This window comes from Oncorhynchus gorbuscha, linkage group LG22, assembly GCF_021184085.1.
Source record: "Oncorhynchus gorbuscha isolate QuinsamMale2020 ecotype Even-year linkage group LG22, OgorEven_v1.0, whole genome shotgun sequence".
NCBI classification, from domain to species: domain Eukaryota; kingdom Metazoa; phylum Chordata; class Actinopteri; order Salmoniformes; family Salmonidae; genus Oncorhynchus; species Oncorhynchus gorbuscha.
Window position 1 is genome coordinate 27,082,397 of NC_060194.1, and position 13,577 is coordinate 27,095,973.

A 13,577-nucleotide genomic window follows, 5' to 3' on the forward strand; every position below is an offset into this window, starting at 1 on the left:
TATAGAAGCAGGTACCCACGTGCCATCTCCTCATTTGGTTATACCTACGTGGTTTACTGAAAGACAAACGAGGTCAGTGGCTGTAATGCACCTAATTTATGAAACTTGCCAATCGCAATATAGAGTCAAGACAAGAAAAAGCCTAGAAGGAGGAGATGTCACGGGCTGTTGAAGGATGAGGACAAAGGTGCAGCGTGGTGAGCGTACATTTGACTTTATTTAAGAATGACGCCAACAATAAACCATACAAACTGTGAAGCTAAAGGCAATAGTGCCAACAAACAAAGACAACTTCCCACAAACACAGGTGGGAAAAAGGGTACCTAAAGTATGGTTCCCAATCAGAGACAACGATAGACAGCTGTCCCTGATTGAGAACCATACCCGGCCAAAACATATAAATAGAAAATCATAGAAACACAAAACATAGAATGCCCACCCCAACTCATGCCCTGACCAACCAAAATAGAGACATAAAAAGGATCTCTAAGGTCAGGGCATGACAGGAGAGATGACTAAAAATGATTCGGTTGACCGTTTTTATTTGTAGATTAATTGTCGAAGTAGAGGACCTTGTGGATTTCAGGTAAAATAACAACTCAATGTTTATATCCCAGGACAAATTAGCTAGCAACAGCAAGTGTAAGCTAGCTAGCTAAATTGCCATACATGTTTAAAGCTTATCGACCTGTCCCCAAATTAATGTAATTGGTTCAGAGTTTTTGATATTTTAACCTGCGTGTCGTAATCACATTTGATGTGGGGGGACAAAATAAATGTATGCATGATTGCACACGTGTGCAGCCGGTTTGGTTCCGTATAACCTGTACTGGAGTAGAAAGTCTCTTTCTGGGTTAGGGGTAGGGGGTACTGGAATAGGTAGTCTACTGTACCTATGGAAAAGTATTGGTCCTGCAGGCATGAAGAAGCTTCTTTACCAGGTCTACTTTGACACAGTTCTCCAGTGCTCTGCAGAGCTGGCCCACTGTGCAGCCCACATAGCCCTCCTTCATCCTCCAGCGCTCCAGCATCTGGTGCACCTTCTCAGGCAATCCGTCACGATGGTAGTCCTGGTCGATGGTGTCCACCTCCACCTCGCTCAGGCCCAGACGACGGGCACAGCGCTTCCATTCCTTCCCGATGTTTTCTCTCAGGAGATCAAGGTGCTCTTCAGTCACTGCCTGGTCCTCTGAACACGGGACAGGACACAACAGAACATATTGTGTAAAATGGAAGTTAAAGACCCTTGTCTGTGATATAAGGGTTTTTGATAATTTAATGTCAATTAATGATACATAGCAATTTACTGTTAAATAATACCAGTTATTCATGCCCCATGGTCTTAGTTGAACTATAACCCCAACAGAGGAGGCTGTTGGGAAGAGATATAGGAGGGCAGGCTCATTGAAATGGCTGGTATGGTATCAAACACATGGAAACAATGTGTTTGACGCCTTTCCATTCATTCCAGTAAACAAACAATGTAAGAATCCTTATATTGTGGCTAGATACAAAATATGGGACTAAAAGTAGAAAACATGACATAGAAAGATGTCTATTTTCAGGAAGTAGGCTCCTCTTTGCAGGTTTCTATTCTTACCGTTCATCTGCAGGGTCTCTTTGAGTAGAGAGTGTGAGTTTGCCCCATTGGAGAGAGAGCTGGCTGACCTGCTGTAAGACTTGTGGTCCCTGATGCTGAGTATGTTGTTGCTCCCTATCTGGATCCCTCTGGCATTCTGGATGAACAGGCCTCCTGAAACCAACACAGACACACACACACACACACACGGTTTCTCATAAATGCTTTTCTAATTGAAGTGGTAGATCGCTATCACACTGATTGGGGAATCTGCATCATCTTTAATAATGGTAATAGTGGTATCAAGCACTGTAATCGCTGTGCTTCACCCCTACCTGGGTCCTGTGGAGGTCTAACCATGGCACACGAGTTCAGGCGCAGCCCTGCAGTGAGGTCTGGGGCAGCTGACTCTGGCACTGGGTAGGCTGGCCAGGACTGGAGGCGGTGGTACTGGGCATTGGGATACTGCTGCTGGGGAGAGTACTTGCCCTGGCTTAGAGAGGGGCTGCTGGAGGACTCAGGCATGTGGCTGGAAAGCTGGCACCTGGGTGTGGTGGCCCCTGAGGGGTCCGCGGCCTTGTACACTCCTTGGCTAGAAAGACGGCGGTGGGGGTTCACCTCCACGCTGCTGGGCTGGACGGCCTGGGTTTTGGGGAGCTCTCTGTTGGCGGTGGGGTCCTGTGAGCTGAGGCGCTGTGGGGTGGAAGGGTGAGGATTATGGTAGGGGCTGAAGTCAAGCTGGTCCATCTGGCTGTAGCTGGCGTATTTGTGATATTCCAACTGCTGGGCTCGTTTGACTTCCAGGGCAGAGAGTTCGTTGACCATTTTGAGCTCCATGCCCGAGTTGGGGCTGAGGGCCTGGACATCTGGCTGGATAAGGGAGTGCTCACAGGGGAGGAAGAGGTTCAGGTCCTCGATGCAGGCCTCCACTGGACCAGCCTCTATACGAACAGCCCTAGCACTGTCTGAGCTCAGTAAGGGAGCCAGCTGGTCTATAGGGAGAAGGGGTAGAGGGTTCATTTTGAATAGCTGAATTCTAAATTAAGATCCATGTGTTGTTGTATAAAGATCCAACTTGTCATATTAATGGTTTGATTATTGATGAGAGTGAGAGATTTGAATGGGAAATCTAGAAATGGGCAAAGATCTCAAGTAAAGGTCTTTTAAATTTTGTTTTATTATTTATTACAAAAAACACAAGGAAGTGGTAACATTAAAGTATTATAACATGAAGGACAAACACTACAGCATCAAGACACTATCAAACATGCATCAAACATGCAACAGAGCCATCCTTATGTGTGAGGGTGCGTGTGCATGATAGTGATATAAAATGTCTTCATTTCCTTTTTCATGATCACAATCTTGGGAAACCCGAACCCTCCAAGATCCCCCCCACAGTTCCCCAATAGCTGTCCCTCAACCATTTGAGATTAGTTGTATAAAACACTACCACTTAGTTTCATTCAAATCTACTTTTATTATGTTTTATTTAGACTTTTTTCCCCCTTTATCTTTTGACCATCATTCTCTCTCTCACACAGCAACTCTGCTCCCTCTTGTCTCCAATTCCACATACCAACCCTCAGTTTCCCTCAGCCCATCCCATCTATCTCTGCTGGCCACCCACTTTGTGTTTCTACACAACAAATATCTTTCACATATGTTTAACATACAATTTCAATCTATCTAATCGAATAGAATCTACAGATTGCGTGTTGAAGATAAATACTTTTACTAAGAGTGGCCCTTCGATGATTTTACGCCCCAAATAAAAAAATAAAAAATTGGTGGCAAGAATTCTGTAAATAATTTTAGCTGTTGCATTGTTTTATATATCAACTCATATACCATGTACCATGGAATCGGTACATCAAAAATCTCTTCCCAACTATTTTGTCATCTGTATGGCACAGTTGTCAACATCCTGGTCCTCAAATGAAACTGGTATATATTTTTCCTATTTATGCTATCTTTTTTTATTCCTCCAATGCTTGTTTGAAAAAGACAGTTTTGATCCTTTATGATCCTGAATGAATGAAGCTTTTAGAGAGAGGTTTAGTGCTTTTATAATTAACAATCTCAACCCACCCAATTCCTATGCATTATATAGATAGGTGCGTTTTATTTTGTCTGGTTTAGCGTCCCAGATAAAGCGAGAAAAAAAAGCTCAACAAATCATCAGGAGTAGGCAGCACCATAAGTAAGTGAGTAAACTGAGATATGACTAAGGAGTTAATCAGGGCAATTTTTCCATAAATAGACAGGTATTTACTTCTCCATGGTTGCAGGATCTTGTCTATTTTTACAAGTTTTCTATTGAAATTCATTGTGTAGAGCTTATTTATTTCTATCTTTTGTGATATGAATACAGAGTATGTCTACTTAAACATCAGCCCATTTTATAAGTAAGCTGCAAGGTAATGTAAAAGTTTTATTTTTAAGGATCCAATACGTAATATTGTACACTTCATAATTTATCATTCATTTCATAATTAGGTTGTAGTCCAGAGAGTGCAGAAAAGTTATCTAGATCTTTAATGAGACATTGCAGGGATCTATCTTGCGGACTTAACATAAAACTTGAGTCATCAGCATACATGGACACCTTTGTTTTTAAGCCCTGGATTTCTAATCCTCTGTTTTTATTGGATCTGATTTTAATAGCTAGCATTTCGATGGCCATAACGAATATATATGGTGACAGGGGACACCCTTGTTTAACTCCTCTTGACAATTCAAAACTCTCTGAGAAGTAGCTGTTATTTACTATTTTACACCTGGGGTTGCTATACATTATTTTTTTTACCCACTTTACAAGAGAATTAATGAAATTGAAAACATCCAGGCATTTATAAATAAATAATGTTTTGGTCTTACTTTATCAAAATCTGTTATAAATATAATTCCTGGCTGCTTATAGGTTTCATGATGTTCTGTTATTTCTAGTAGTTGTAGTATATTATCTCCAATGTATCATTCATGTAACAAACCTGTCTGATCAGGATGAACAATACCTGGTAAAACCCTTTTAAATCTGAGTGCTATGCATTTTGCAAGTGTAAGGGGCCTCCAGTTCTTTAGATAGATCGGGTCTTTATATTTGGGTCTTGTTTTAATAATAGAGAAATCGGACCTTCCTGCTGAGTACCTGACAGACTACCATTTCTATAGGAGTAGTTAAAACAATCTAACAATGGAGCTTTTAGTATATCAAAAAATACTTGATATACCTCTGCCGGTATGCCATCAAGCCCTGGGGTTTTTCCAGACTGAAATGATTTAATAGCCTCAAAAAGTTATTCCTCTGTAATTTGGCCTTTGCACTGATATTTCTGTACATTTAGTTAATTTTCCATTTTTTATATTATTATGAAAGAATTCCTTCCCGTAATCTTCATTCAGTGGGAGAGGATGAGACGGAAAAGAGAACATCTGCCTAAAATAATTAGTTTCCTCTTATAAAATACAATTCAGAGAATCATAGATGACTCCCCGTCATCAGTAACGAGTTTCTGCAATTATTTTTTTTAGCGTTCCTGTATTGGAGATTCGGGAAGAATTTTGTGCATTTTTCTCCATATTCCATCCAGTTTACTTCATTTTTGTAATAGATTACATTTGATCGTTCTTGAATAAGTTCCTCAAGTTCTTTCTGATTTTCCTCTAACTTATTTTGCATCTCTGTACTATTGTTTTTATTGCCATCTACCTGTACTATTAGTTCATGGATTTCCCTTGTTAGTCTTGTTTCTTTAGCCAGAAACATCTTTTTATTATTGATGAATATTGAATGACCCCTGAAGGTACATTTAAAGATATCCCAAACTATAAGGGGATTTGCTGTTCAAGTAAAGGTCTTTGTGCATCCCATCCCATTGAATTGTTGTATCCCTTTTCATTCATGTCCAATAGTTCAGTGCACTTTGTCCAAACTTTTGAATCCGTGGGCTCAGGCAAAGTTATATTATATATTCAACTTGACAAAGCCTACACCACGCCGACACTGTTTAACAAGGCAGTGAGTGGAGTTGAAAGACATAGTGGTCCGGAGGTGTACGTCATGTATAAAGATGCAGAGAGCGGTGTAGACTTGTAAGACTGAGAGCTATAGAGGGCCAGGGTCATGAAGCCTGCCTCACATTGTGCTCAGACTGCTCACCTGCTTTAAGGCTCTCGGGGGACATGGATAAAGATTTCATCTTCTCCACCAGCTCCTCTGGCCCCTCGTACAAGTCCTGCATGCCAATGAAACAGATCAGTTTAAAAAAGTGTTATGGACCTTATGATATATTTGGTAATATTATGGTAATATTAAACACCCATTAATATCTTTCATTTAGTTACTGTATTTGTTTTGGTCTTTGATTTGTTGTGCACTTGGTTCATTCAATAATGTACTCATGACAATGCTGTCACTTTGTTCACACAAGCAACTTACTCTGAGACCAAGTGAGTCCCTCTCTACATCTGGCTCTAACTTCTCCCTGTAGACGGGCAGGAAGGTGTTGTAGCCCTCTGTATAGAGAACATGTGAAATCAGAGGAGTCATATGACTAACATAGCAACAGCCACAGAATAGTCTGATAAAAGATAATGATAAAATAATTCCACTCTGAAACCTTATAATTGTATGAAATTTATTAGAATCATAAAATTATAATCTGATGATGTGTGTAGTTTTAGTCAGAATTAGATTTAACAATGTATCTGTATAGTGGTAAAACACAGAGTGTCTGAGCAAGGCGTAGTTTAGGATTTGAACTTGTATGTGTGTGCCAAAGAAAAAAAACAGAACAATTCAACTGTGTTTGGACCGACCTGGCTAGGCCTCTGGGAAACTTATGATAGCATAGGGAGTACTTCTCAAGGTTCCCCTAATCTCGGGGAAATGGAACTGTCGGCTGGGTAGTGATAAACAGTGGTGAGAACTATGGAGAAGGATATAACTCACCAACTGTTTGTGTGTATGTATGTGCATAGGATATCTGCTTGTGTGTATGTATGTGCGAAGGATACCTACTGTCTTTGTGGAAGTATGTGCGTAGCTATAAAATGGATGTCTTTGTATAATGGACTTCAGAACGTTCTCTGAATAAACTGTACTAATCTTTTGCATAAAGCTGAGTCTTTGCCTAATTATTATTATGATACCCATGGTCTTACAAACCTCTGGGATTGGTCAAAGCTATTGATTGATAGTTATGAAAATTCTCATGACAGTATTAGACCATGATGCAACATTAGACTTGTGAATGCCATGGGCTCTCTTGAATTGATGCTTGTTGCAGTACTAATTGATTCGTAGGTCCAAGGTTGACTTGTGAAGAGATCTGCATGTACCAATATGCTGGATATTGCAGTAGTTTTGAATATGTGTTGAAATGTACAAGTTATAAGTGCTCTGCAAATTCAATCACATTTATTTATAAAGCCCTTTTTACATCAGCATATATCACAAAGTGCTTATACAGAAACCCAGCCTAAAACCCCAAACAGCAAGCATTACAGAAGCACAGTGGCTAGGGAAAACTCCCTAGAAAGGCAGGAACCTAGGAAGAAACCTAGAGGAACAAGGCTGAGGGGTGGCCAGTCCTCTTCATGATGTGCCGGGTAGAGAGTCTCTCTCTATATATATCAGGGACAGCCTCCAGTGATGATCCATGGCAAGAAGCCTCCAGTGATGATCCATGGCAAGAAGCCTCCAGTGATGATCCATGGCAAGAAGCCTCCAGTGATGATCCATGGCAAGAAGCCTCCAGTGATGATCCATGGCACGAAGCCTCCAGTGATGATCCATGGCACGAAGCCTCCAGTGATGATCCATGGCACGAAGCCTCCAGTGATGATCCATGGCACGAAGCCTCCAGTGATGAGCTATGGCAAGAAGCCTCCAGTGATGATCGATGGCAAGAAGCCTCCAGTGATGATCCATGGCACGAAGCCTCCAGTGATGATCCATGGCAAGAAGCCTCCAGTGATGATCCATGGCACAAAGCCTCCAGTGATGATCCATGGCACGAAGCCTCCAGTGATGATCCATGGCAAGAAACCTTCAGTGAGGAGTCATGGCACGAAGCCTCCAGTGATGATCGATGGCAAGAAGCCTCCAGTGATGATCCAGTCCGGGCCCCGGCATTGGCCTTCAGTGATGATCCATGGCACGGCCTCCAGTGATGATCCATGGCACGGCCTCCAGTGATGATCCATGGCAAGGCCTTCAGTCCGGAGTCCCGGCGTCGGCCTCCAGTCCGGAGCCCCCGGCGTCGGCCTCCAGTCCGGAGCCCCCGGCGTCGGCCTCCAGTCCGGAGCCCCCGGCGTTGGCCTCCAGTCCGGAGCCCCCGGCGTCGGCCTCCAGTCCGGAGCCCCCGGCGTCGGCCTCCAGTCCGGAGCCCCCAGCGTCGGCGCCCAGTCCGGGGCCCGCAGCGAGGGTCCCCAGTCCGTGGTCGGCGGCGAGGGTCCTCACACCAGAGGCGCCACCAAAGCGGGGTGAGCCAGAGGTGGAGCGGGGTCTACGTCCCGCACCAGAGCCGCCACCGCGGATAGATGCCCACCCAGATCCTCCCCTACAGGTTCAGGTTTTGCGGCCGGAGTCCGCACCTTTGGGGGGGGTACTGTCACGCCCTGACCTTAGAGAGCCTTTTTATGTCTCTTTTTGGTTTGGTCAGGGTGTGGTTTGTGTGGGCATAATATGTCCTTTATTTCTATGATTTGTGTTTCTATGTGATGGCCAGGTATGGTTCTCAATCAGGGGCAGCTGTCTATCATTGTTTCTGATTGGGAATCATATTAGGTAGCCCTTTTTCTCTCCTTTCAGTGTGGGTAGTTATCTTTGTTAGTGGCACTATAGCCCTGTGAGCTTCACGGTTGTTTTTTGTTTCTCGTTTTGTTGGTGACATTTTAAATAAAAGGAGAAATGTATGCTCACCACGCTGCACTTTGGTCTACTTCCAACGACACCCGTGAAAAGGGTCAAACATTTTGGGTAGCCTTCCACACGCTCCCCACAATAAATTGGGTGAATTTTGTCCCATTCCTCCTGACAGAGCTAGTGTAACCGAGTCAGGTTTCTAGGCCGCCTTGCTTATTTTCCACCATAATTTTCAAATAAATTCATTAAAAATCCTACAATGTGATTTTCTGGATTTTTTTCCCTCATTTTGTCTGTCATAGTTGAAGTGTACCTATGATGAAAATTACAGGCCTCTCATCTTTTTAAGTGGAAGAACTTGCACAATTGGTGGCTGACTAAATACTTTTTTTGCCCCACTGTATGTATGTATGTATGTATGTATGTATGTATGTATGTATGTATGTATGTATGTATGTATGTATGTATGTATGTATGTATGTATGTATGTATGTGTGTGTGTGTGTGTGTGTGTGTGTGTGTGTGTGTGTGTGTGTGTGTGTGTGTGTGTGTGTGTGTGTGTGTGTGTGTGTGTAGGTGAGAGAAACATACACCCCTTTTAATGCCATGTCTGTACACGTGTAACAGTATTGCTTCCTTGCCCCAAACTCGGCTCGAAACAGTGACCCTCTGAACACAACAACTGCCTCCTACGAAGCACCGTTACCTATTGCCAGACCTTTCAGATACCAAGCTTCTGTTGACCTGAACTTGCTATTCAAGGGGGTTAGGTTTGGGTTTCATGATTTGTGCTGGGAAAAAGTGCCATACAAATAACATTGTATTGATTGGCATTGTGTATACTGTAATACATTGTACTGTGTTTAGGAATTCCTGTGCCTCAATCTCACTACACACATGCACACGCACCTTGGAATGTTGGTCGTAGTTGTGGATCCTGATGCCAGCATCTCTTCATTAGCTCTGTGATCTCTACAGGAGTATCAGCAGAGATGAGGTCTTCATCAGGACGATCACCTTTACGGACACACTGGCAGATATGGTCCTCACTCCGAGCATCTGAAATCCACTTATCCAATATTAATTCAGTGCATTCAAATTTGATCTCAAATCTTATCCATTCATAAAAAAAGAACAAAGGACCTCTTACTATAAAATATATCTGAGTTCACAAACTACACTGAACAAAAAAATGTACTCAACATGTCAAGTGTTGGTTTCATGAGCTGAAATGTACTCAACATGTCAAGTGTTGGTTTCATGAACTGAAATAAAAGATCCCAGAAATTTTCCATACGCACAAAAAGCTTATTTCTCTCAAATGTGCACAAATTGTCTTTTTATCCCTGTTAGTGAGCATTTCTCCTATTACAAGATAATCCATCCACCTGACAGGTGTGGCATATCAAGAAGCTGATTAGACAGCATGATCATTACACAGGTGCACCTTGTGCTGGGGGAGAATAAACGGCCACACTAAAATTTGAAGTTTTGTCACACAACACAACGCCAGAGATGTCTCAAGTGTTGAAGAAGTGTGCAATTGCAAGGCTGACTGCATGAATGCCCAACAGAGCTGTTGCCAGATAATTAAATGTTAATTTCTCCACAATAAGCCGCCTCCAATGTCGTTTTAGAACATTTGACGGTACGTCCAACTGGCCCCACAACTGCAGACCACATGTATGGCGATGTGTGGGTGAGTGGTTTTCTGATGTCAACATTGTGAACAGAGTGCCCCATGGTGGCAATGGGGTTATGGCATGGGCAGGCATAGGCTACGGAAAATGAACATAATTGCATTTTATCGATGGCAATTTGAATGCACTGAGATACTGTGAAAAGATCCTGAGGCCCATTGCCGTGCCATTCATCCGTTGCCATCACCTCATGTTTCAGCATGATAATGCACGACCTCATGTCGCAAGGATCTCTACACAATTCCTGGAAGCTGCAAATGTCACAGTTCTTCCATGGCCTGCATACTCACACCCAGACATGTCAACCATTGAGCATGTTTGCGATGGTCTGGATCACGTGTACGACAGCGTGTTCCAGTTCCCGCCAGTCTTCAGCAACTTCACACAGCCATTGAAGAGGAGTGGGACAACTCTCTTCAACTCTATGCGAAGGAGATGTGTCGTGCTGCATGAGGCAAATGGTAGTCACACCAGATACTGACTGGTGTTCTTATACACGCCCCTACCGTTTTTTTGAAGGTATCTCTGATAAATAGATGTATCTCTGATAAATATTCCCAGTCATGTGAAATCTATAGATTACGGCCCAGTAAATTAATTTAAATTGATTGATTTCCTTACACAAACTGTAATTCAGTAAAATCTTCGAAATTGTTGCGTGTTGCATTTACATTTTTGTTCAGTATATATATATGGCTGAAATCGCATCAGATTCATTTGAATGCAACAGTCCTCTGTAGAGTGAGTGAGCAACACTCACTTTCATATGGCTCACTGCCAGTGAGGATGACCCATACGACAATAGCGAAGCTATAGACGTCAGACTTCTCAGAGGAGCGTGTGTGGATGCTGTCCAGGTGCTCAGGAGCCATGTAGCACAGAGTACCGGCTGCCCTGCCCCCCACTCCCCCAGCCCCAGGACGCGCCAGCCGGCTCTGCCTGTGAGACTCCTCCTTAGTCAGCCTGCTCCACGTCTGACAGGTGGCCAGGCCCAGGTCTGCAATCTGGAGCACAGATACAGACATGCATATTCATACATGTACATGCATTGCATACACAGATTACACACACATCCATTTTCATACACATACATCGACCACAGAGACATCAATACACAGATGCACATGGATACAGTCTTGCATAACTAACCTTGTGGGGGACCCACAATTCAGTCCCAAAATCCTATTTTCCCTAACCCCTAGCTCCTAACCCTAGCTCACCTAACACTAAACCTAATTCTAACCGTAACCACCAATAAATAGCATTTGAACAGTTGGTCAAATTTGTCCTTGTTTACTATTCTTGTGGGACTTCTCACACACACACACACACACACACACACACACACACACACACACACACACACACACACACACACACACACACACACACACACACACACACACACACACACACACACACACACACACACACACACACACACACACACACACACACACACCGTAAAGTCAATGATATAAACAGTAATAAAGCATATTATACAGTGTGTGCTGTACCTTGATGTGAAAATCCTTGTCCACCAGTATGTTTTCTGGTTTGAGATCTTTGTGTATGACACGGTTCTTCATCAAGTACACCATCCCCTCCAGAATCTCCAGTATGATCCTGCCCTTGATGGATATCAGCACAGGTACCTGGAGAAAAGACAGGCATATATACAAGTTGTTTGCCCAGAGATAAAAATAGCTTGTTGATATTACATAGAGAAAATCTGATATGGAGTTCTGTTTGAAAACCTTCCATCTCCACAGTGAGTCCAGGACCTAACCTCATTCATATAGTGACACTGTAGACTAAGTTAAGTGTTTTTGTGATCTCCTCTCACCCGGTCCAGCATGGCCAGCAGGTTGCCTTTAGGGAGGAGCTCCATGACCAGAGAGTAGTCCCCATCCTCCAGGATCACTCCCAGCAGCTTGACCACCCGTTCATGGTTCAGTCTGCTCATCAGGCTGCCCTCCTCTAGCAGGGACTGCTTACTGCCCCTGAGGGAGAGAGGGAGGAAGGCTTGGTCAAGACTACGAGCTAGGGAAATATGTTCACTTGGAGATGTATCCCTAAGTATTAACTGGGCCGCCTACTGTAGCCTACTTTATCACTATAGACATTACAGGAACATGTCTATAGGCACCCAATTTCTCTTGTTTTATCGTCCTTTCTGTCAAACGAAAGGATAAGTGTTGCCTAGAACTACCCGCTGGTACTCCCAATGCTGGAAGGGAGTCCCTGAGTGAAAAAGTTTAGGAATCCCTGGTTTAGACTGCAATATGAAACTCAGTAGAGCTTGACAGTCACAACACTTACAGACACAGGGGGCATCCTCTCTACCATAGCCCATTATACTCACTCATTACGCGGTGGCCCGGTGTAGATGGTCTTCAGAACCACCTGGCCGAGGGTTTTGTGATAGCACAGATACACTGTACCGAATCCACCGTAGTCCAGAGGCTCCTTTTTGATAAGGTCAGCGGATTTCATGTAGATGGAGTCATGCGCAGTAGCCATGGCTTGCTACCCGGTCCTCGGTCCGGTATTTCCTTCAAGCGTTGATACGAGACTAATGGATACATTGCTCTATTACTGGTCAATCACAATCTCCCATCATGTAAATAGTAACAATAATATATTTCCGAACGAATGGAGGAGTAGGCTGAGGAGCTTCAGCGGCGTTACATTGACTCGAAAAACAAAACTGAATATGGAAGTGAAAGACGTAGTCAGAAATCCAATACTGTAACTTGCTCTGTTAAATAGTTGTCAACACATAGGGTGGATAACATCAATAATGTATCAAGTTTAATATTCAAGGTAAATGGGTCTATATATTCAATAGGATAAAATATGTAGGTTAAATCGTTAATTATAGATAAATAACCTACCTTTTCATTCCACGGGTAGGCGTATAGTTCTGGGATTTGCCTTGCTTCCGCAATAGTGAAACAACTAAAAATATGTTGTGTAAGTTAGTTGCAGACCAGTGTAGCTAATCGAGAAAGGAGTATATGATTTCTATGCAAATAGTCACTGACTACAGCACGTAAGTAGCCGTGTGCGAGCCGGAACGGCTCATAGGGCAGGAGCCTACAAATCCTGTTTCTGTAGCGTGAGGCAGCTTGGTGAATGGACAGGGTGCTAGTCTATCGCAGGGCCTTCACCCCCAATCTATATCCTTAATGCTGAGTGCCAAGAATCAAATCAAAAATCAAATGTATTTGTCACATACATATGGTTAGCAGATGTTAATGCGAGTGTAGCGAAATGCTTGTGTTTCTAGTTCCGATAATGCAGTAATAACCAACGAGTAATCTAACCTAACAATTCCAAAACTACTACCTTATTCACACAAGTGTAAAGGGATAAAGAATATGTACATAAAGATATATGAATGAGTGATGGTACAGAACGGCAT

At 43.1% G+C, this 13,577-nt stretch overlaps 1 protein-coding gene across 1 annotated transcript; it reads right to left on the reverse strand.

Annotated features, from left to right (window-relative positions):
* Positions 1-813: 813 nt before the first annotated feature.
* On the reverse strand, positions 814-13,347 carry LOC124010072 (receptor-interacting serine/threonine-protein kinase 1-like). The gene is made up of 11 exons (XM_046322409.1): positions 13,048-13,347; positions 12,516-12,725; positions 11,997-12,153; positions 11,668-11,805; positions 10,911-11,154; positions 9,360-9,509; positions 6,021-6,097; positions 5,742-5,817; positions 1,915-2,571; positions 1,601-1,753; positions 814-1,189 (listed from the first exon to the last, which is right to left on the reverse strand). Exons 2-11 carry the CDS (start codon positions 12,671-12,673, stop codon positions 894-896), a joined length of 2,106 nt encoding a protein of 701 aa, XP_046178365.1. The 5' UTR covers positions 12,674-12,725; positions 13,048-13,347; the 3' UTR covers positions 814-893.
* Between the last annotated feature and the right edge of the window lie 230 nt (positions 13,348-13,577).